The 21983-nt window shown below is 36.7% G+C and overlaps 1 protein-coding gene across 1 annotated transcript in view; it reads left to right on the top strand.

Moving 5' to 3' along the window:
• The window catches only part of CSMD3 (CUB and Sushi multiple domains 3), a 734654-nt gene that overhangs the window by 566443 nt on the left and 146228 nt on the right, over positions 1-21983 (top strand). The window contains 3 exon segments of the mRNA XM_067292283.1: positions 18754-18867; positions 19509-19604; positions 21259-21462. Coding sequence (XP_067148384.1) covers positions 18754-18867; positions 19509-19604; positions 21259-21462 — 414 coding nt within the window.

Genomic DNA, 21983 nt, shown 5'->3' on the forward strand with positions numbered 1-21983 from the left:
AATTATATAGAGATGGTCAGTTGGTACCCTTTTCTATAATTTGGCAACATTTAATACAATTTATTAAGGTAGATCTTTGTTGTTGTTGTTGTTGTTTTAAATCCTATACATAGTTTGAGTCATAAAAAATGCTGTTAATGATGCTATTCACAAATGTATTTGTTCACATACTAAATTCACTTTGCACACTGATGGACTGTTAGAGCAGTGAACAAATACTTTCCCCTTGGTATTCTGCTCCAGGTATATTTGAAGCTGTTGGAAGTCTAAATAAAGAACTGTAAGGACTGAGGAACAAAGGCTGAAAACAGCCTTTTGAAAAATGGGGATATTTTCGGGGGGACATAGAAAGAAAAAGATAATTTAAAATGAAGCTAGGAACAGTTTGTATTTCTTTATAAAGTTTCACAGTTCAAATAAATTGTCAACTAATAGTTCTGACAAGGTATATAATTGGCTGATCTTCCAGCAGTAAAGGTTAATTTCTTACTGAGACAAAAATGGTTGAGGAGATTCAACCTTCTGGTTGAGAAAACAGTTCAAAGTGTAATTATATGTATTGTATATAATGCACTTTAATATATTTGATCAGGTCGCTGTTTTTAATGTTTGTAAATTGTCAGTTACTAAGATCAAAGACTTCTGGATTTTTAGCACCATTTGAGAAAATTAAAATTGTCAATAGTGTAGTCAAATATGGAATGATATTTCTAAATATGGAAAATATATTGCTATCTGCAATATATTTGATTTTAATGTGCATATATAATTAGTTAATATAATATGAAATATAAACATGTTTGATTATAGCAGTTCTTTTTGGTTGAATGCATACTCCTTTCTGCTTGAAGAAGATAACATTATATACCAGGTATGATAGAATTGAAGTAAATTCAGATTTTGAAAATTGGTACCTTTGTAAAGTAAAATTTTCTTTAAAATATATGCTTATATTTCATTAGAAATCACTCTTTGTAAGCAGTTCAGTGCTGAGGTCTGAGTGTATGAGTATTCACATTAACATCATGAAGACTGCAGACTTACTCAGATGCATATTGATGAAAATTTAGACTTAAATAAATTAGGAATACACAGAGGGGGCAAATTTAAAACAATAAATGTACTGAACAATGGAACAATTCACCTAAATACGTGCCAGAGTCCCACCACCTAAGGTATTTAAATCAAGACTTTCCAGTCTTATGAGCTGTAAATTCAGAAGCCATAGCTGGACCTGGAGTGGAAGAAGCATCATCATAGCAGGTCAGAAAACAGGTGTCCACCTAATGCAGTATCCTTTTAGCAGCAATAAGTGTGGAAGTCCAGGTAAAAGTATAAGCTCAGGACAAGTACTTACTGATGTTTTTCAAGGACCTTCTCTCTCTCCATTAATCTGTGGCTAAAGGAGTTCTTGATCTAGAGGTATTACCTTTGTTTTTAATAGCCCTTGATGAGTCCTTCCATTAATTTGTCTGTCTGCTTTTTTTAGCCCATTTGCTTTTTAGCATTTATGACATCCTGTAGCAAACAGTTCCATACCTTAAGTGTGTATTGTGTGAAGGAACATCTTCCCTGATTTGTTTTAAATATGCTATTGTCTTGTTTCACTTGATACTTTCCAACTCTTGTACCTGAAAGGACAGTAAAAATCATTCTTGCTTCAGTTTCTTTATAAGTCTCATGATTTTATAGATTCCTATCATATTTGCCCCTTAATCGTCTCTTTTCCAGGATGAAGAATTCAAGTCTATTCATGATGTAATAGAGACCATTACATAATTTTGATCATCCTGTTCATCTTTCTCTATACCTTTGCTAATTTTATTCATTTTTTGCACTAGGCAGACCAGAATGTCTGTCCCCTGCACTGTGGATTTTCATATTTGCATTGTAATTGCTTGTTGTCCTTTGCTCTTTTCCTAATAACTGCTAATATTTTATTCACTTTCTGGCACTTCCGGGCTCTGATCTGATGATTTTTGTCTGGAATCTTCTGTTATAACCTCAAGATCTCAGTCCAAAATTGTCATCAGAGGCCATCATTGTGAATATAGAGTAGGATTATTTTCTCCTCATGTGCAATACTTTACACCTATCTGCACTGATTTACATCTAGTATTTTATCACGAGTCATTCACTAGATTCACCACATTTTCACAGTTACTTCTTCCTTTTACTTTTTTGATAACTTAACACCAGCAACATGTTTTGTAACTGCTATTCACATCTTTTTCTAAATAATTTAAGAATATATTGAAAATCACAATTCCTGACACACATTTCTGCAGAGTTCCCTGCATGAAGAGAAGAGATTATTTATGCCTACCATTTTTTCCTAACTTTGAAACAGTTGTTTATCCATTTAAAAAATTTCTTTAAATGAGCTGAGATAGCTGAAATATCTGACTGCCTTTTGGAAATTGTGAATTGAGGTTCTCTTTATAGGTAATAGGTAATATCCATCATTTCTTCATGATAGAAACTCTCCAATCTGTGTCCTAAATGGTTGCATAGAAATGTTGTGTAATGTAATTCCAACAGAATATGAGAAAAAGGGTTTTGCTTGATAACATGATTGTATATGATTTTGGCCAGTATAATCAGACAGTTAAACCCATGCTGGACAAGGACCTGATTAGTGATCTTGCAGGGTCACTTGGTATGAGTGACACTAATTTATAAGGTGTCATAGACATTTAAGCTGTCAAACTTTGCCTATTCTCTTGGTAGAAAAAACTGGGAAAACACAGCACGTGCAAAGTAGGTATTTCATCAAATACAGTTCTCTCATTATTCTCATTAGTTAGGACTATAGTCATAATCATCAATGAATCTGGGAGGCATTAGCATAGATGAGAACATACTGTGTTAGGTACCACTCAACTGCACTAGAAACTTGTAGCTTGTCATAGTTTAACGCTTGTTGTCTTATTGATATATTGATTCATTTTCTACTAAACAGTTACTGATCATTCTAATTGTAGAATCTCATGAATTGAGGGAAAACCTATTGTAAATTATTGCCATTTGAATGATTAATTCGTTTCATATATTTTAAAATAAATTTTGGAGAAGTCTTATTCTCCCACTTTCAAAAGTAATTACATAGAAGAGTTTAAGAGAAAATATGGCAAAGTGTCATTCAAGGCCGATTCTCTGTCAGTATACAGTTGAATACTTTGGTAATGATGTTATAGGGGAAGCAACATATCTTCTTCCACTGCTACGGTAAGATGAGTTTTTTGTCAGTAGGGTAAAAAAAACAACATTACCTATTAAAACAAATTAATAGACTCTTGAATTTCACTGTACCAATATAGAGAAAATTAGATAGGCGTTTCTTTCAGGATTCTGTATTGTGTAGCAGATGCAACATTCTGAGTTGGGTGGAAGCTATTAAAATTAATGGACTTTCTGTTCCTATACATACTATATAGTATAGTATAGTAATCAACTCCAGAATTATTTCTGATAATAAGACTTAAAATTAAACTTTAAGTATTGCTGAAGTTAATCATGTATGTGGATGAAAAGGAATAGACGAAAGTGAATTTTTTTTTACATTGCTTGTTTCTGTTTTGCAGTATGAAAATATCATGCATGTTATCATATAAAATTATTTGGTAGAATATTTTCTACAAAAATATTGTATTGCTTATTCCATATTTTTTTCTAAAATAATGTTTCAATGTAAAACAAAATACATTATTCATGACAGAAAATATATTTTTATTACAAACATATAAACCCCTCAGTTATTAACAACATAATTGGAACAAAAATAAAGAATGGTTATGATTCCCATAATATATATTATAATTAACAATAGTATATAATGCATTACTTTTTTAGTATTTCATATAGCTGTGCCTCTGTGTCTCCCTTCTTCAGATATTGTTCTTAGTCCAATTAACTGTCCATTTGAAATGGTACTAAAGTCTACCAGTACTCCCTGTATTTCTTCTTCTCAAAGAACTGTCCCTATGTTCTTGTAACCATTTGCATACTTTGGTATTTCAGTTGTCTTTATAGATGTTTGACCTTAAAAAATACCCTGTATCACTCCTGACTGTGTTTTTGGAGATTTAACTGAAGTGAAATGAAACAGTGTATAGTCCAGCTGTCCTTAGAAACATTTCTCTGAAATATTTTCTGATTCTTGTCCAGGGATAATTCATTTCTGCTCAGCTGGGACAGGGAAGGACACAGTAATGGATGTTTGGCCAAGCTGCAGAACACGGAGCTCTGCTCTTCATGGCATTGTCTACTAACCAGCCTGTTGCCTGTGGTGAAAAGAGTAGCTCTAGTACTTACTGCTGCCCTTTTCATCACTGGGGCTAGTAGCTGGAGTCACGTAGTCTTGACAGGTTTGACTCCCCAAAGAAAAAGGGTGGTAATTAGGCCAACACCAGACTGTGTTCCTCTCTGCTGCCTCTCAAGCCATCAGGACATTGTGTGACTTCTCCTGCTAGTGTCTCTTGGATATCCAGTACTCTTAAAGTGAAGGGTGAATGAGGGGAAAAACAAGAGTGAGAATATACTTTGAAATAAAACTCACTTTCAGAATGGAGATTTACAGAAGTCATGTAACTATGAGGAGTAGGTATTCAATATAACTTCTAAAAAAATAAAATTCGGACATATATTTTCTAAATATATAATAATATAATAGGTATTCATATAGTATTTTAAATATTAGTATTTATATTATTATTGTTCATTGTTTATCATTACATATAGTATTTATAATAATATGATATAATAGACATCCATAGTGTTTCAAATAAATTTTACTTTGTTGATTGAAGCCTGGAGAAGAATGATAATTTATGTAAGGCTAGAACTCAGTTGATTTTAGGAGAGGGCAAGACATATTTTAATTTGGAGAGTTGTTTCCTGTTCCAGCTTCAGGAAGAGGCCTGATTCTCACTTATATCCCATGTTATATGGAAGTATGTCTGTTTGTGGAGAAGCATATGTGTCTTGTTCTCTACAATTTCACTTGTGTCTTCCTCATTCTGAGCTTCTAGAATTTCTAACTGCTCCTTCTGTTCCTAACACACTTTCTTTCTCTTTTCATACCTTCAGAGAAACACTTTCTCTTCTCAAACATGAGAAGATGCAGCATTTCCCGTCCTCTTCTCCCCCACCTAGTCTGGAAATGCAGGAAAACAGTAGAGACAGCGAGGACAGGGCCAACATGTTTTCAGTCATCACATGCTTTATAGAAGAGAAACAAAGAGCAGCAGAGTATGGCTTAGAGCTCAGAGCCTACTCTGTACCTTCCTGCCTTTTGTGTCCCAGAGATAAGATAGTACGGAACAGATATGTTTTCTCCTTGTTGGGAGGAGGAGAGCAGCACCTGAGAGCATTAAGAAGCAGAGCCCTTCTGCCCTTCCTTCCCAGTCTCTCGTTTGGAGGTAGAATCCTTTATTCTTTCTCATCCTTCCCCACCTCCTGGGTGTCCTGCTGGGAAATGGAGGACTCCACCTGAGAGCACAGTATCTGAGACGAGCTGTGGAACATGGATAACTAGCAGCGAAAGGCAAATAGTTCACTAAAGCCTTTTTTCCTCAGACTGAAGAAGTAAGAAGTAGACAGTGGTATATGTTACGTATGTTGTCAAGAACAAGTATAAACTCACATTCCTTTGCTGTATCCAAGTATATTGAACAGGCACGTGTTGTACCTTTGTGTGGAAATCTACACTTTTTATGTTCATCTTTGATGTTACATGTAACCTTATTCAATTATATTAAAATAATAGTAATAATAAAATTTGTATACATATGATGGTATTGAAATGCACTTTCATTACCTTTGAAGGCTTCTGTAGATTCGTGGTGCATAGTCGTACCTGTCTGAAGTTGGTACATACATAAGGGAACTTGTGTAAGGGCAATATGTAGCTTGAATAGCTATATAAACTATATATATATATACAAATATATATATAGATATGTGTGTGTGTGTGTGTACATATATATGTTCTTTTTATCATCTTTTCATTTTCACTTATTTTATATTTTTCTTTTGTTGTATCTGATTATTTTTATAATGTTATTATAGCATCTTCATTCAGCTTCAGTTACTCAGTCACTAACTCTTGTTAATATTTATCTGCTGAGGGTAAGCAGTTCTCTCATTTCTGTAACAATACCTTTTATAGTGGTTTAAACATAAACCCATCATTGGCCTTATTTTGACATCTCATTTGTAGTCCACCCGGGAGGTTTACTGCTAGAATTATTTTTTACTGATTCCAAGTTCAGAAACACTAGAGAGCTGTTTTATTCTGCTATTTACTTTGAAGTGGATAGATGCTTACCCAACAGGGTACTGCTAATAGGGACTCTACTTTATCTTCACAAACAATTACTATTTTTCCTTTTATATTATAGCATATGCTAAAAAGTGCCAACCATTGTAGGAAGCCTAACAGATATCAGTAATGGTTACTGCTACAGACAGAGTAGAGTGAGTTTATTAACAGTAACTGGCAGACAACCATATGTTTGGAAATGTAAGAGGAGAAATGTTCAAAAAATGACACCTCTGCTATTTTTTTTAATTTAAAGACTAAATAATAATACTAACTTGTTAGCTTAGATATATTCAGCTACTGTTATGTCAAACTGAGTATTCCTCTGCACAGTAAAAGATCAAATCTTCCAATTTACTTATGTGAGCTGGTCATGCTAAAATTGCCTCACTGAAAACAGTGTCTCTATGTAGGTGAATTGCATAAGATCACAACTTAATGATGTGACTTTTTAGTCCTTCCCTTCAAAAACCTTTTCAGTGATTACTGAATCTCTTCTGAGCCCAATCAAGTTATCTTGCAGTTTTACTGTACATTTTGCTTGGGCAGGAGGGGGTGAACATCAGATTATTTGTTTGATGTCTACATGAGTAAAATTTAGTTTAAAAACATTGAGTCAATCCAGTGTATTCATAATTGATCTTAAATACAAAGGGAAACATCATATGTTTTTCTTACGTGTTGCTTGTTATGAAGCTAAATACTAAAATCAGAGGGATTACTCACAAAGGAAAGTTACATTCTAGCAGAAGGAGTTAGATTCAAACTGTAACAATAAGCAGCCTCTAGCTTTTTTAATAAAGTAGTAAAATTCATTTTTCCCTTTCATCTTAAGTTTAGACAGGGTAGGACAGATAGCCCTAATGAACCTTTCTACCTTTAAAATCTGTGAATTTATTATTCTACTTTCTATGATTAATCTATTTTATATAAAACTCTTAACTTGCAGTATATGAATGTTAAGCTACCTTATGTGAATAAATAATGGAGCTTCATTTTTAAATCCTTACAGAGACAGATGTTCTCCTGTTCACTCATGCATTTTATTTTCTATCAATGCTAGTTCTAGGCTAAAGGTGACATTCAAAGAAAATTGTAGAAGAATTGAAAAACTACAATATCTTATGTTTTTCACAAAAAAGGAAATCACTTTCCTCCTCTCTTCTCCTTAGAAAATTAGATTTTCTGAAAATCCTGGAAATTAAAATTAGAGTGATTTTCCTCATGTTAATGTAGTGTGATTTTACTGCAGTGGTTTCATCCTGTGGGAGCAAAGATTTCTGTGGACAATTCTTTTCTTAGTTATGAGAATGGGCACTGGAGTTTCTTCTACGTGGTGACCATATGATTGATGATCCCCATCTGATGAGCTTTGGAGCCTTGCCAAGTCTTTCTCATTGACAAAGAATCTCACACAATAGTTTCCTGCTTTCTGCTTCTCATAGTTATGCCTGAATCCTGCTCATTTAAAGCATGGTATTTCTCCAGTCCCATTTATCATTTAGCTGACTGGTCATGATCCACCACTTAGCACAGTGCATGGGAGTTAAGATACTTGAGAAGTCTGCATTTGTTGTTTCTTACTGTGTACTTGTTGTCTTTAATTACCATGGAGATCATTTCTCTAGTGAGAGGTTTATGTTTCTCTGTTTTTTAAATGAAGTTTGTAGATCCTGAATACTGCTGCTTTCCACTTTTGCACATAAAATGCATAAATATGGTACCATAATTCCATTAAAAGGTTTGATATGAAAACCATCATTGCTAAATCACAAGCAAAGCAGAGGATGTCATCAGCAGAGCTGATGAAGAATCAGATTTTTTTTTTTTTTAACTGTGAAATACTGATTCACTGAAGCCATATTTTTCCATAGAAATATGCTGTTGTCAGCAAAACTCTCTCTTGGAAAGATTACTTAGTCTGAGGATGGCAATTCTGTCTGAAACTATGAGAAAGCTTGTCCTGCCATAAAATAGCCACTAGCTCATCATCGTGTCACTCTGTTTGGGCATGGACACTCCGACTGAAGTTCCTGCTTTGCTTGAGACCAAAATCTTGAACATCAGGTTCACACAAAACAGATGAGAGTTTTAGGTGAAAATGTCCAAAATGACAACCTTGAACTGAAGTAGCAAAGAACCATTCTTGCCTAGCTACTGCCTAAGCTTTGTTGGGACCCAGCACCTAGGTAGAGTGATGCCTAACCCTCCTGACAGCACGCACAAAGACGGTGCTCTGCAGAGGAGCTGGGTTACAGACACCATTGCACTAAACATTTCCAATGGGATAGTTCCTAGTGAGACTCTGCTCAGTCCATTGTTTCTTTCCCCAAGCACTGTGTAATGCGTTTTGAGTAATATAGATGAACTTGAAGTCAAAAATACTCTCCAAGCATAAAATCGAAAAGCAGTTACTCTTTCTTTACAGAAATAAAGACCATGAAGAAGGGATATAGTCATCTGTCCTTTCCTTTCCTCAGCAACTTATTCAACAAAGAAGAGGTGAAAGGCATAAGCCACTGATTTCCATTTAATGCCAATCATTGCAACCAATGGGCAACCTGTTTTATTAACTGTGAGGGAGAATATGTAATTTTTTGCACTTTCAGTGAGCACTTCTCTGATGTCCTCACTAAACATGAATTGAGAATAGTGGTTGCAACTTGAGCTTGGTACAACAAAATTAATAGAGTAGACATAGTTGCTACAGGAAAAAATAATTCTTCGTGGTTGAAAAACATGAATGATGCAAGTATCATAGTCCCATTTCAGTAGAATGTATAGCTTTTTTTTTTTTTTTTCTCATAAAGAAGGTCTGCTAGCTTCTGCAAATTAACTTGAAATTCTGAGGAATTCCTTTAGCTCTGTAATAAGATCTGTGTGTATACCACAATTGCCATACACTTGAACATTTTAAATTTTCATTCACAGTCAGAAGAAACCTGTTGAATCTTCCTGCTGCCATTTTCTTTTTTTAAACATAGTAGAAAAGTTTTATGGAAAACAATATGCTCAAGCACAACTTTAAATTAGCATTCATAACAAATGGATGGCTTTCACTGTTTACTTGTCTTTCAGCTCCTCAAAACTTACTTGTCACAAGAAAAAAAGTTGATGTTACTGTAGAAAATAACAACCATGGTATAGCTCATGTAGATCTTTTATGAACTAAATAGATTTTTTTCCTCCTCTTCTGAAATAGCCCCAGTTGGAGATGTGTATGTATATTAAGAATTGTAGAGGTAATTTGGGACTTATTAAAGTTAACAGGGTTGATTCTCCTTTTCCTTTATTAGTGACAGAGTTACTAGGACCTCTCATATAACTGCTGACTCTCTCCTGAAGCAAAAACATCTGAACTTAATCAGGAGGACTTACATGAAATGCACACTTCAGTTTATGTGGTAACAGGCCTTAATACCATGTTTGTCCCTTTGGTAATATCTTAAAGTCAAATGAATTAATCTGCAATTGACTGCAGTGACTTTTTATTAGAGCTTTGTGAGTTTGATAAACAATAAACCACACAAAATATCCCACTGATGTCAGTGGGAAAACTCAGATGAGGAAAGGCAGCTCAGTTTGTTCCACTGACATCCATGGGAAGTTATTCAGAGTGTCTCTTTAGCTCTGATAGCTGGAAAAAGCATATATTGTGCTCGGGAATATATATCAGCAGTGCAGTGTTAATGGCAATTATATGCAATTTGCCAAGGTTTGACTTTTGAGTCAGATTTAATTCTTTATTGGGAAGATGCTTGGAAGAATCCCATGGGAGACAGTCCTGGGTCTAAGGGGGTACAGGAGAGCAGTTGAATTTCAAGGATCACCTCCTCTAAGCTCATGAAAGGTTGTCCCAAAGGAAAAGAAATCAAGCAAAGGTGGCAGGAGGCCTGCGTGGATGAAAAAGGAGCTCCTGACAAAACTCAGACATCAAAAGGAGGCATACCAGAGGTGGAAGGTGACCTGGCAGGAATATAGAGATACTGTCCGAGCATGCAGAGATGGATTTAGGAAAGCCAAAGCACAGCAGTCATTGAATCTGTCAAGGGCTGTGAAGGGCAACAAGAAAGGCTTCTACAGTTATACCAGCAGGCCAGTGGCAAGGCCACTCTTGATTACTTTTGAAAGGCTGTGGTGACTGGGGGAGGTTTCTGAGGACTGGAAGAAAACAAATATCACACCTATCTTCAAGAAAGGCAAGAAGGAGAAGGCAGGGAACTACAGGCCAGCCAGCCTCACCTCAAACCTTGGGAAGGTGATGGAGCAAATAATCCTAGTCACCTTTTCCAAACATTTACAGCCAAGAAGATGACTGGGAGTAGTCAGCATGGATTTATGAAGGGGAAAATATGCTTGACCAACCTGGTAGCCTCTATGATGAAATGACTATCTCAGTGGATGACGAGAGCGCTGTGGATCTTGTTTATCTTGACTTTAGCAAGGTTTTTGAGCCTGTGTCCAATAACATCCTCATTGACAAACTGATACTGACTAGTTGACAATGACAAATATACCAACTAGTTAAACAGATGGTGAGGTGAACAGAAAACTGGCTGAAATGCCATGCTCAGAAGGTTGTGATCAGTGGCATGAAGTCCAGCTGGAGGCCAGTCACCAGTGGTGTGCTCCAGGTATTGATACTGGGGCCAATACTGTTTAATATCTTCATCAGTGGCCTGGATGATACGACAGAGTACAGCCTCTGTAAGTTTGCAGGTGATACCTACCTGTTCAGGCTGGAAAAGAGAAGGCTCAGGGGGATCTTATCAATGTGTAAAAATATCTGATGGTGGGGAAGGAAGGGGCATGTAAAGGACAGAGCCAGACTCTTCTCAGTGGTGCCCAGTGAAAGGACAAGTGGCAGTGGGCACAAGCTGAAACACAGGAAATGCCACTTAAACATAAGACAAATCTTTTTTACTGTGAGGGTGGTCAGACGCTGGAACAGGTTGCCCAGAGAGACTGTGGAGCCTTCATCCCTGGAGATATTCAAAATGTGAGTGGACACAGTCCTGGGCAACATGCTTTAGCTGACCCTGCTTGAGCAGCGGGGTTGGACTAGATGAACTCCAGAGGTCCCTTTCAACCTCAACCATTCTGTGATAGGAATCAGACCAAAAATATTGTTCATTAATGTTACTTAAATGATACCCTTATTTTTTTTTCTGATTTTTGAAACAGGCCAAAGAAAAGACAGAATTAAACCTTATACATGTTAATCTCTCACTTTAAAACTGTAACTAAAAGTACTTTGTTGAAGTTTTCAGCCAGTCAACTATTTTGTGCCAATTCCATCTATTGTTAGATGCTCTCCAAACTCATTAAAAGCACCCAGATGTTACAGTGATGAAAGCCATATAAGCATCTAGTTAGAGTCATGAAAACTTCTCTTGTCCCACTCTTGCCTGGATTATGGTTAAAAAGGAATTTTTTTGTGCTTATGTATTTTGAATTAATGTATTTCTCAGTTTCCTGAACTGATACCAGTATTGATATTTCAGTTTGTCTGGAATTTGGACAGCAAAAGAAAAAAAAAAAACACAAAAAAGCATAAAAAGCATAAAAATGTTATTTACTATTTTTGAGGCAATAGGTAAGTTAGTGTCATAACTATTCTGAAGATTCCAGGTGAGAAACTTCTGTGGGTCATCTAGCATTGTTAATTTTGAGAGGGAAAAGACACCTAAATATCTCAGCCAAATGTTAAGCCACAAAATGTATAGAAAAATATATTTTATTTTTAAATAGCATTGCCACAAATCAGTGAAGACCAAAATGAAAATAAATTCAGGAATAATTTGTAGCCCAATTTTAGACATCGAGTTTGAACAGGTGACTTTCAGTCTTCCATGGTAGCTGAGAGGAGATAGCAACTGAGTGAGAATGAGTCTTATTCTTTAGAGAGTATTTACCCACCCATCATAACAAAATTACCTTACACCCCAAATTCTTCAATGAAAGTTATTTGATCTTTCTTTGTACTGAGTAATTATGTTCTAATGACTTTCCCAATGCAGATTATACTGGATACTGACATTTATAGATCAGTCTCTGGTTAATTTTGAAGCAGATGTTTTTGGTATTGCCTTCAAGCGTGTGTCTGTTTGTTTTGGTTTGTTTTAGGAAGAGAGTTTTCAAATACTATAAAATAAGAACAAATACATGCCAAATGTGCTAGGCAATAGTGACCCACTCTGCTCTGCTGTCCCCTTCTCCCTCAGTCCTCCAGTTCCCAAAATGTATAATTAAGCAAAGGTCTCTCTCTTCCTGGCTGGAGTACAGCTATTGGATATTTCAGCTAGACGCACATTCTGTTAAGGAACTTCTGCTTTATTAAGGTCCATTACCTTGTTCTGCTTCAAGTAGACTGATGTCTGCTCATGCATTAGGAGGAGCTGGAAGCAAAGTTCACATATCGATTGCTAGGGGATGTTCAGGATGTATTTATTAATGTGGTAATTCAGTCTTCTAGAGAGGAAGAAGTCAAATGTGTTGCCACCTGAGAAATTTGCAATAACTTAATATTTACTTGATGCTGATGGGTGGTGGAAAAAAAAAAGTAAATGTTTTAAGTAGATGAGAGGTAAAGACTAACTGACCTTAATAAGAATAGTAGTAGTTTTTTTAGAAGGCAAAATCATATTAAAGATAACAAGAAGTCACGGTAAACACCCAGGAACCATGAACTTTTTTTTTTGTTGTTTTTAAATAATTGAAATCTCCCTTCTTATTACATAGTCTCAGCTGGTCAGATACCAGTCACTGATGTATCACAATACAGGCATACCTCAGAGATATTGCAGGTTCGTTTCCAGACCACCGCAATAAAGCGAATATTGCAATAAAATGAGACACACAAATTTTTTGGTTTTCCAGTGCATATAAAAGTTATGCTTACACTATACTGTAGTCTATTAAGTGTGCAATAGCATTATGTCTAAAAAAGCAATGTACATACCTTAATTAAAAATACTTTTATTGCTAAAAAATGCTAACCATCATCTGAGCCTTCAGCGAGTCATAATTTTTTTTCTAATGAAGGGTCTTGCCTCGATGTTGATGGCTTCTGACTGATCAGGGTGGTGGTTGTGGCAATTTCTTAAAATAAGACAGCAATGAAGTTTGCCACATTGATTGACTCTTCCTTTCACAAAGGATTTCTCTGTAGCTTGTGATGCTGTTTGATAGCATTTTAGCCACAATAAAACTTCTTTCCTAATTGGAGTCAGTCCTCTCAAATCCTGCCACTGCTTTATCAACTAAGTTTATGTCATATTCTAAATCCTTTGTTGTCATTTCAACAGTGTTCACAGCATCTTCACCAGGAGTAGATTCCAATCACAAGAAACCACTTTCTTTGCTCATCCATTAGAAGCAACTCCTCATCCATTAAAGTTTTATCATGAGATTGCAGCAATTCAATCACATTTTCAGGCTACACTTCTAATTCTAGTTCTCTTGCTGTTTCCACCACATCTGCAGTTACTTCCTCCCCTGAAGTCTTGAACCCCTACAAGTCATCCATAAGGGTTGGAACCAGCTTCTTTCAAACTCCTGCAAATGTTGATATTTTGACCTCCTCCCATGAATCATGAATGTTCTTAATGGCATCTGGAATGGTGAATCCTTTCCAGAAGGGTTTCAATTTACTTTGCCCAGATCCCTCAGAGGAATTGCTCTCTATGGCAGCTATAGCCTTATGAAATGTATTTCTTAAATAATAAGACTTGAAAGTTGAAGTTACTGCTTGATCCATGGGCTGCAGAATGGATGTTGTGTTAACAGGCATAAAAACAACATTAATCTTGTTGTACATCTCCATCAGAGCTCTTGGGTGACCAGCTGCATTGTCAGTGAGCAGTAATATTTCAAAAGGAATCTTTTTTTCTGAGCAGTAGGTCTCAACAGTAGTCTTAAAATATTCAGTAAACCAAGTTGTAAACAGAAGTGCTGTTGTCCAGACTTTGTTGTTCCATTTATAGAGCACAGGCAGAGTAGATTTAGCATAATTCTTAAGGGCCATAGGATTTTTGGAATGGTAAATGAGCATTGGCTTCAACTTAAAGTCACCAGCTGCATTAGGCCCTAACAAGAGAGTCAGCCTGTCCTTTGAAGCCAGGCACTGACTTCTCTCTAGGTAGGAAAGTCCTAGATGGCATCTTCTTCCAATAGAAGGCTGTTTCATCTACATTGAAAATCTGTTTAGTGTAGCCACCTTCATCAATTCTCTTAGCTAGATCTTCTGGATAAGTTGCTGCTTCACCTTGCACTTTTATGTCATGGAGACAGCTTCTTTCCTTAAACCTCATGAACCAACCTCTACTAGCTTCAACCTTTTCTTCTGCAGCTTCCTCACCTCTCAGCCTTCATAGTACTGAAGAGAGTTAGGGCCTTGCTCTGGATGAGACTTTGGCTTAAGGAAATGTTGTGGCGGCTGGTTTGATCTTCTGTCCAAACCACTGAAGCTTTCTCCATATCAGCAAGAAGGCCGTTTCGCTTTCTTATCATTCGTGCGTTCGCTGGAGTAGCACTTTGAATTTCCTTCAAGACCTTTTCCTTTGCATTCACAACTTGGCTCACTGTTTGGCGCAAGAGGCCCAGCTTTCGGCCTATCTCGGCTTCGACATGCCTTCCTCACTAAGCTTCATCATTTCTAGCTTTTGATTTAAAGTGGGAGACGTGCGACTCTCCCTTTCACTTGAACACTTGGAGGCCATTGTAGGGTTATGAATTGCCCTAATTTCACTATTGTTGTGTCTCAGGGAATAGGGAGGCTTGAGGAGAGGGAGAGAGATGGGGGAACGGCCGGTCGGTGGAGCAGTCAGAACACACACAACATTTATCGATTAAGTTCACCGTCTTACATGGGCACAGTTCATGACACCCCAAAGCAATTACAACAGTAACATCAAAGATCACTGATCACAGATCACCATAACAGATATAATAATAATGAAAAAGTTTGAAATATTGCAAGAATTACCAAAATGTGTCACAGAAACACGAAGCGAGCACATGCTGCTGGAAAAATGGTGCCAACAGACTTGCTTAATGCAGGGTTGCCACAAACCTTCAATTTGTAAAAAATGCAGTATCTGCGAAGTGCAATAAAGCAAAGCGCAATAAAATGAGGTATGCCTGTATATCGCAGTTGATTTAATGAGAAAAAATTAGCCTAGCACAGAAAAAGGAAGAAAGGGGATCTGTTTTCTTTTGTACTGGCTGCACCTTACTGCTGCCTGACTTGAAAGGACAGCTTGATTGGCTTAAAGAGATCATGAAACTGCAGTCGCAACATTCTTATTTGATGGTCTCAGCTGTGATACTCACCTTAAATCTCTCCATAATGTATTTGATTGCAAGCTGATGTTAACTTTTGGTTACCTGCTCAGATTTTGCCTGTAATTTATTAAGAAAATGCACAAATGATAGTGGGGGGGAGGGGGGGGGGACAGGGACACAGTTACCACAGATGATATGTGGAGTTTTCTGTTTGCTGTAATAACCAAATTTTATCTTCATTTTTCTTCAGTATTACACTCTTAGACAAGAAAGCGCTTAAGGCAAAGCTGGAGGGAACAAGGATCTTATGAAGTGTAGAAACAGACCTTTGAACTTAGCTCACTATATGGTATAATTGCTCTGTAAATATTTTATAATAGCCCATTAAAACACCAGTACAGCTTATAAATTCTATTTTTACAGTTTTCCCATGATACAGATCTTGATAACCATTACATGTTTGTTAACAGTTATGCCTCAGAACTTGCATGGCATTTCTGTACATGGTTCATAACTTGCTTTGAAATGGGAAAGAGCAGCGTCATGGGACAACCAACTACCTTACAGTCCTGGACCATGTGGGTTTTGTGTGGTGCAAGGGAGGGGAGGAGGGGGAGAAGGAGATTTACTGCTTGACTCCACCACTTGTTTCAAAGATCAAAATTTCCTACACAAGTTACAAAGAAAAAAAAAAAGCTAGCTAATTTATACTAACTGTAACTACCCAAATGAATGAACTAGGCAAACCAATTTTGGTTGATCTTACCCATGCATTGCCTCAGCAGCCAACATACACTCAATCCCAGGGAAGTAACTGCAGGAGGGCATCCCAAGGGGTTCCACAAGTTGGCAGACCCACTGCCACCCACAAAGAGCCCCAGACAGCCTCTGGGGCCAACCTATTTATACCCTTCAGGGGAAGGTGGCGGTGGAGTCGCTAGGCCAGTTGCAGTTCTCTTGACACAGCCGCAGTCCCTGGCTCTTGGCCGCTGCAGGGTTCAGCTCTCCTCCGTCGTTATGAGGATCGCACCCACAGTCATGGGTTGGGGGGGGGGGGGGGGGATGGCTGAACACCCCCAAGGGCAGGCTAGCTGCCTTGCGCACTCTTCAGCACTGGAGAGAGGTGTTTGAGCGACTGTGAATGACTGCTTTACTCCTGCAGTGGGGGTCCCTAGGAGAGATCCCACAGCTGAGGTAGGAAGGAGTTAATTCCAGTCCACAATGATTAACACTGCCCCAGCAGTGGAAGCAGGTGTTACCTCTCAGGGTCCTGATGAGGAGGAGACAGTCCTGACCACAGCAATTAACACTGCCCCGCAGCGAGAGGCTTTTGTGTCTCCAGGTCCTGGTGCCCAAGCAGGCCTTATCTCAAAGTCTTGACATCCTGCCTTTGGGAGTGTAAAACACAGGAATGCAGACTGTTCCTAATGGGCACCAAACGGGGGGGGGGGAGCTGGGAGCATCCTCCCACAAGCAGTGCAAGTCAAGAAGAACTTTTTTCTTGGCTCAATGGCAAAATAAACTTTTTCATTGACTCTGAAACTAAGATCCACAAAAAGTACAAATGTAAATGGGTTACATGGCAGGAGCAATTAGCTGGATTAACTTCGTTAGTATCTTTAGCATCACCGAAAAATAGGAGCTGGATGCAGTCAAATATTGTTTTAAAAATAAGCAGAGCTAGTAAAACTATATTAAATTTTCTGGAGACACTAAAAGTAATTATAAATTGGAGGAAAAATAAAGGAGGTAATTTGATATCTCACTCATACTTCCTCCTAAGATTTGACAAAAAAATTAAAGTGTTTCATTGACACTTTCTAAATTACTTTTTGTTTAAATATATTATAAATATAACATTCAGTCCTTCACTTCCGAAAAAGTTTTCCATTCAAAAATGGATTTCTTTTTCTTCTTGAAAAGAGGGTGTGATAAGATCCTGCATTGGCAAGGTAAAACTGCCTCTTTTTTTTTTTAATCAATCAGTCTAAAAATGAAAAAAAATCAACAACTTGAAGGCTTCAAATTTTTGACATACTGATTTTAAAGCATTATTAAAATGTATAAATTGGGAGAATTGTAAATTCCTGGCTTCGTCCTTTATAACAGAATGCCAGATAAGGATATTATAGAACAAATGGAAAACCAATATCATCTGTCTCCAGCAACAACACGCTGGAATATTTATCCCTAAATGTCTCACCTAGGTCATGAACCAGAACTGGTTCTGTTTCCCTTTACAGGTATTCCAGTACCAACAAATACATATAACTATTTCCACCTTTTTACCCCTTTTTCCTAAGGCCATTTTTCCAACCATTTTTAGTAATGGTGATAGCATTAGGATATAAATGTTTTGTAGGTACTAGGGTCAGAATTAACACAGCAATTCATTTCCTTTTCTTCTTAATTGTTTACATATATTGAAAGTGATAATACCTGTAATGTGAATGTGCTGAACAGACTTCTGGATTTAAGTGGAAAAATAACATCCTTAATTGAGTTGTTCAACTAGCACAATTTTAAAAAAACAACAACTTTTTTGTGATTCAGAATAAGAATTCCCCAGGGTGTTTGTTGTTTTGAATTAGTTGTTCATCGTACATTGCAAAAGTGAAAGATGCAATGAATGTTAACATTCTTAAGAAAAATAAAACATTCCAAGGTAAGTGAAACTTACAGACACTTATCAGCAAAACAAGTGAATAAAGCGGGATATATAAAAATATGTCTACAATTCTAAAGGCAGCTTTTGCACTGAGAATTCAATGGGGGAAAAGCAGAGAATTTGAAAATATGTTCAGCAGCATAATTTTTTTTTCCCCCTCATTGTTAAAATCTTTATATGAGTAAATGTATGATTTGTCTACATTCATTGCTTGTTTCCTATATACACAACTGCACTTTTATCCTTCTACTGATCTTATGGTATGAAAAATAACTTTATACACCAAGACAGTTACTTGAATTAACTGTTCAGGAAAATCAACTAATAAATATCTATCCTTTTCAATAAAAATATTTTTAAACACTATATTAATGTATATTTTGTTCTCTCCTTTTTTTTTTTTTTTACTTTCTCATTCTGTCCCTCTTTTTATTTGGCAATTGGTGCCACTTGCTTTTTCTTCTTCCTGTTTGATCAGTGGTTTTTGGCCAGTTTGTATTTTTCCAGACATCACTCCATGATGTGGTCGAAGTATATGATGGCCCAACTCTGCAGTCATCTTTGTTATCCTCTCTCTCAGGATCTCATTCAGGTATCCCTTAATAGAACTTTCATTAAACTACTGTTCATTTTGTATAAGTCTAGGCAGAGTGTGCAGATAAAAATAAATAAATAAAAAGTATTGTCTGTTTTTCTTAGATGCAAATTTAGACATATATGAAGTGAGGGTTTTAATGGAAACTCCTAATCACTCAAAAGTTTGTGGTAATGAAGGAATTAAAGCTAAGCTGAACCTATTTTTTTCTTCTTTAATTATTATAGTGAGTATTTGGGATGGCTTACTTTGTGCTTTTATGATTTTTTTATCTAGTAAACAATCTGAAATGGGTATTATATATTTAAATGGAAATTAAAGTATATTTACAGCAAAGTGAAATTTCATATATTATGTGCATGTTGTCTCCAGGAGATATGGTATATCATTTTTTTAATTTATTTTTGGTAAGGGGAAAAAAAAAACCTTCCTAAAAACTGAGATGATTTTCAGTCTCCCTCTTCTAGAATGACATAATACTGTCAACATAAGATATTGAAATCATATGTATATCGTAAAGTTACTGAGCAGAACAGATTTTTGGTTATTTTCTAGTTGCAAAGATGTTGATAGGCATTTTAAATGCATCTTTACTAGAAACTGGTTATGATAGCTTTGTATTTGTTTTGTTTGAGTAGGTGAATCCCTTCCGTTGAGCTCAGGTAACCAGATCACGGTTAGATTTACTTCAGTTGGACCAGTAACAGCTAAAGGATTTCATTTTGTTTATCAAGGTAAGACAGCCTGGAAAAATGTGTAAATTAATTCTTTTTTTCACAAATTGCAATGCTGTTGAAGAAGAAATCTATCAGAGAGGAACAGACTGAGAATACAGAGGAAAGTAATAACCTGTTCATGATATAATAAGTTTCACTATTTCTGCATGTTTTAAAAATATTTTAGCACCATTCTTTTATCTGTATGTTAAAGATTAAGTCAGATATTTAAGAAACATGAGAGAGGTTCCAAATTTAAGAAGACAGTTTTACAAAACAGCTGTTTCTGTGTCCATTTGGCTGCTAAACTGGCTTATCTTTCTGTTTAAATATGAATAACTGAAAATAGTATTACCTGTGGGTGAATCAGTGAGCTTTCTATTATTAAGATACTTCTCTTGATTTACATTATTTGCCTTTTTATGGATCAGACACAGAAATGGTTATTCATTAATACTTGCAACTGTAATTCATTCTTCCATTAAATTTGAATCCTGATCTGACAGGCAGAGTACACATTCAGAAATCCACAGGAATAAATGTAAATATCTATCTGACACAGAAATTTTACTTGGAAACTGTCACGCTGTCATGCTATGAAGGTTCGATAGCAACGACTGAGACAGTAATGTAATAATAATAAAAAAGATGTTTATTTCCTCACACAAGTTCTTGGATTAGTAACATCCATTAAAATAATGTGATTACTAATTTAGGAAGGATAACACAAAACCATCAGTTACTAATTTAGAAAGGATAACCCGAAACCGTCGATTACTGCGCTATTAATTGGAAGGACTGCTTATCCCTGCTTGAAAGCTAGCTTGTTCACTCTCCTAGTGAGAGGGCTCTCAACCTCGAGGAGTTACCTTACCCCAGCGTCCCAGGAAAAGGGGAGGGGGGGGATACTCACGCTCCAGCCGGAGAGGATGGTCAGGTCACGTTCCGTCCCTGCTCAAACTCTCCTAGCTCCCAAGTCTCTTTTTATACGGCTGGGGCTCTGGGCAAACACTGCTTTTGCTGACTTTTAGCAAGTTTCGCAATCACAGGACTGTTTGTCTGCTTGGGAAGACCCTGCTAGCGTGGCAAGACCACAGCACCTCCGTATCGCTTCTTCCCTCCCCGGGGGTCCGTGCAGATCCCAGGTGGCAGACTTCACTTCTCCAGTCTTGTTAATCATTCCGCAGCCTTGCGCATATCAGTCCTTGCACAGATCGGTTGGTAGACGACTTTAGTCCTGTTAAGTCCTCTGTTCAACAGCTTTGTGCACGTCAGCTCTGGTGCTCTCAGTTCTTCTGCATATCAATTGACAAACTTCAGTCCTGTTAACTCTTCACTCACCCGTCAGAAACTTATTATTATTAGAAGTTTTAGCTGAATATTTCATAATATTACTTCTTTTTTGTGCCATTTTAGAAAGGTTTCAGTGTGCATTTTATGCATTGGTTTTAATCTGGGCAAGAATATCAATTCTATGCTCCTATAAATTGTAACCCAGACATCAAAAGTACACAATCCGTATTCTGAAGATTCATTTAGGGATTATGCAGATGTTCTTAACTGGCAAATAAAGGAATGTTACTTCCAATCATTTTCAAAATTTGTGTTTCAATATCTGTATTCCTCCACCAAATATAAAATTAGGAATCCACAATTATTTGTATCCTTGCAGCTGTTCCAAGAACAAGTGCAACACAGTGCAGCTCTGTGCCTGAACCAAGGTTTGGAAAAAGGATTGGGAATGAATTTGCAGTTGGTTCATTGGTTCTTTTTGAGTGCAATCCAGGGTATATCCTCCACGGGTCAACAGCAATTAGATGTGATACAGTACCAAACGCATTGGCACAGTGGAATGATTCTCTCCCTACATGTGTTGGTGAGTTCTTAAGGCTTTTTTGTAGAACTAATTACTGCCTAAAGTATAGACCATTACCTCTAGTTGAATGTGTTCCCTCTTTGTCATCCATACAGTATTTATTCCTGCTAACTTTTACTCACTTTCTTCTTTATTCAAGGTTAAGAAGTTATTCCTCTTTCTATTCTAACCTTGCTGTGACATTTCACTAGCTTCATGAACATACCCTGCTGCTGTAAATTATATGTTAGCTTCTTTTGCATTAACTTCAATGACAGGCCCTGGCTGTCCCTTAATCAAGTCTCAGAAACAACGCTCTGTGCCCCGACTGCCTGCAAGACTAAGATGCTCTCACCTTTCAGATCTTTAACAAGATATTGCAAGCTATTATGAAGAGTGCTACTGTATTAAAGAGTTAAAATAGTTAAGCTAATATGTGATTGTTTGTCAGAAAAAGCTGTAGTTTTCCAGAGCAGAAAAATATTTTGTCCTGTTGTAGTCATACAAGATTAAATTCCCAAAATTAAATTCTTAAATTAATG

This window comes from Apteryx mantelli, chromosome 2, assembly GCF_036417845.1.
Source record: "Apteryx mantelli isolate bAptMan1 chromosome 2, bAptMan1.hap1, whole genome shotgun sequence".
NCBI classification, from domain to species: domain Eukaryota; kingdom Metazoa; phylum Chordata; class Aves; order Apterygiformes; family Apterygidae; genus Apteryx; species Apteryx mantelli.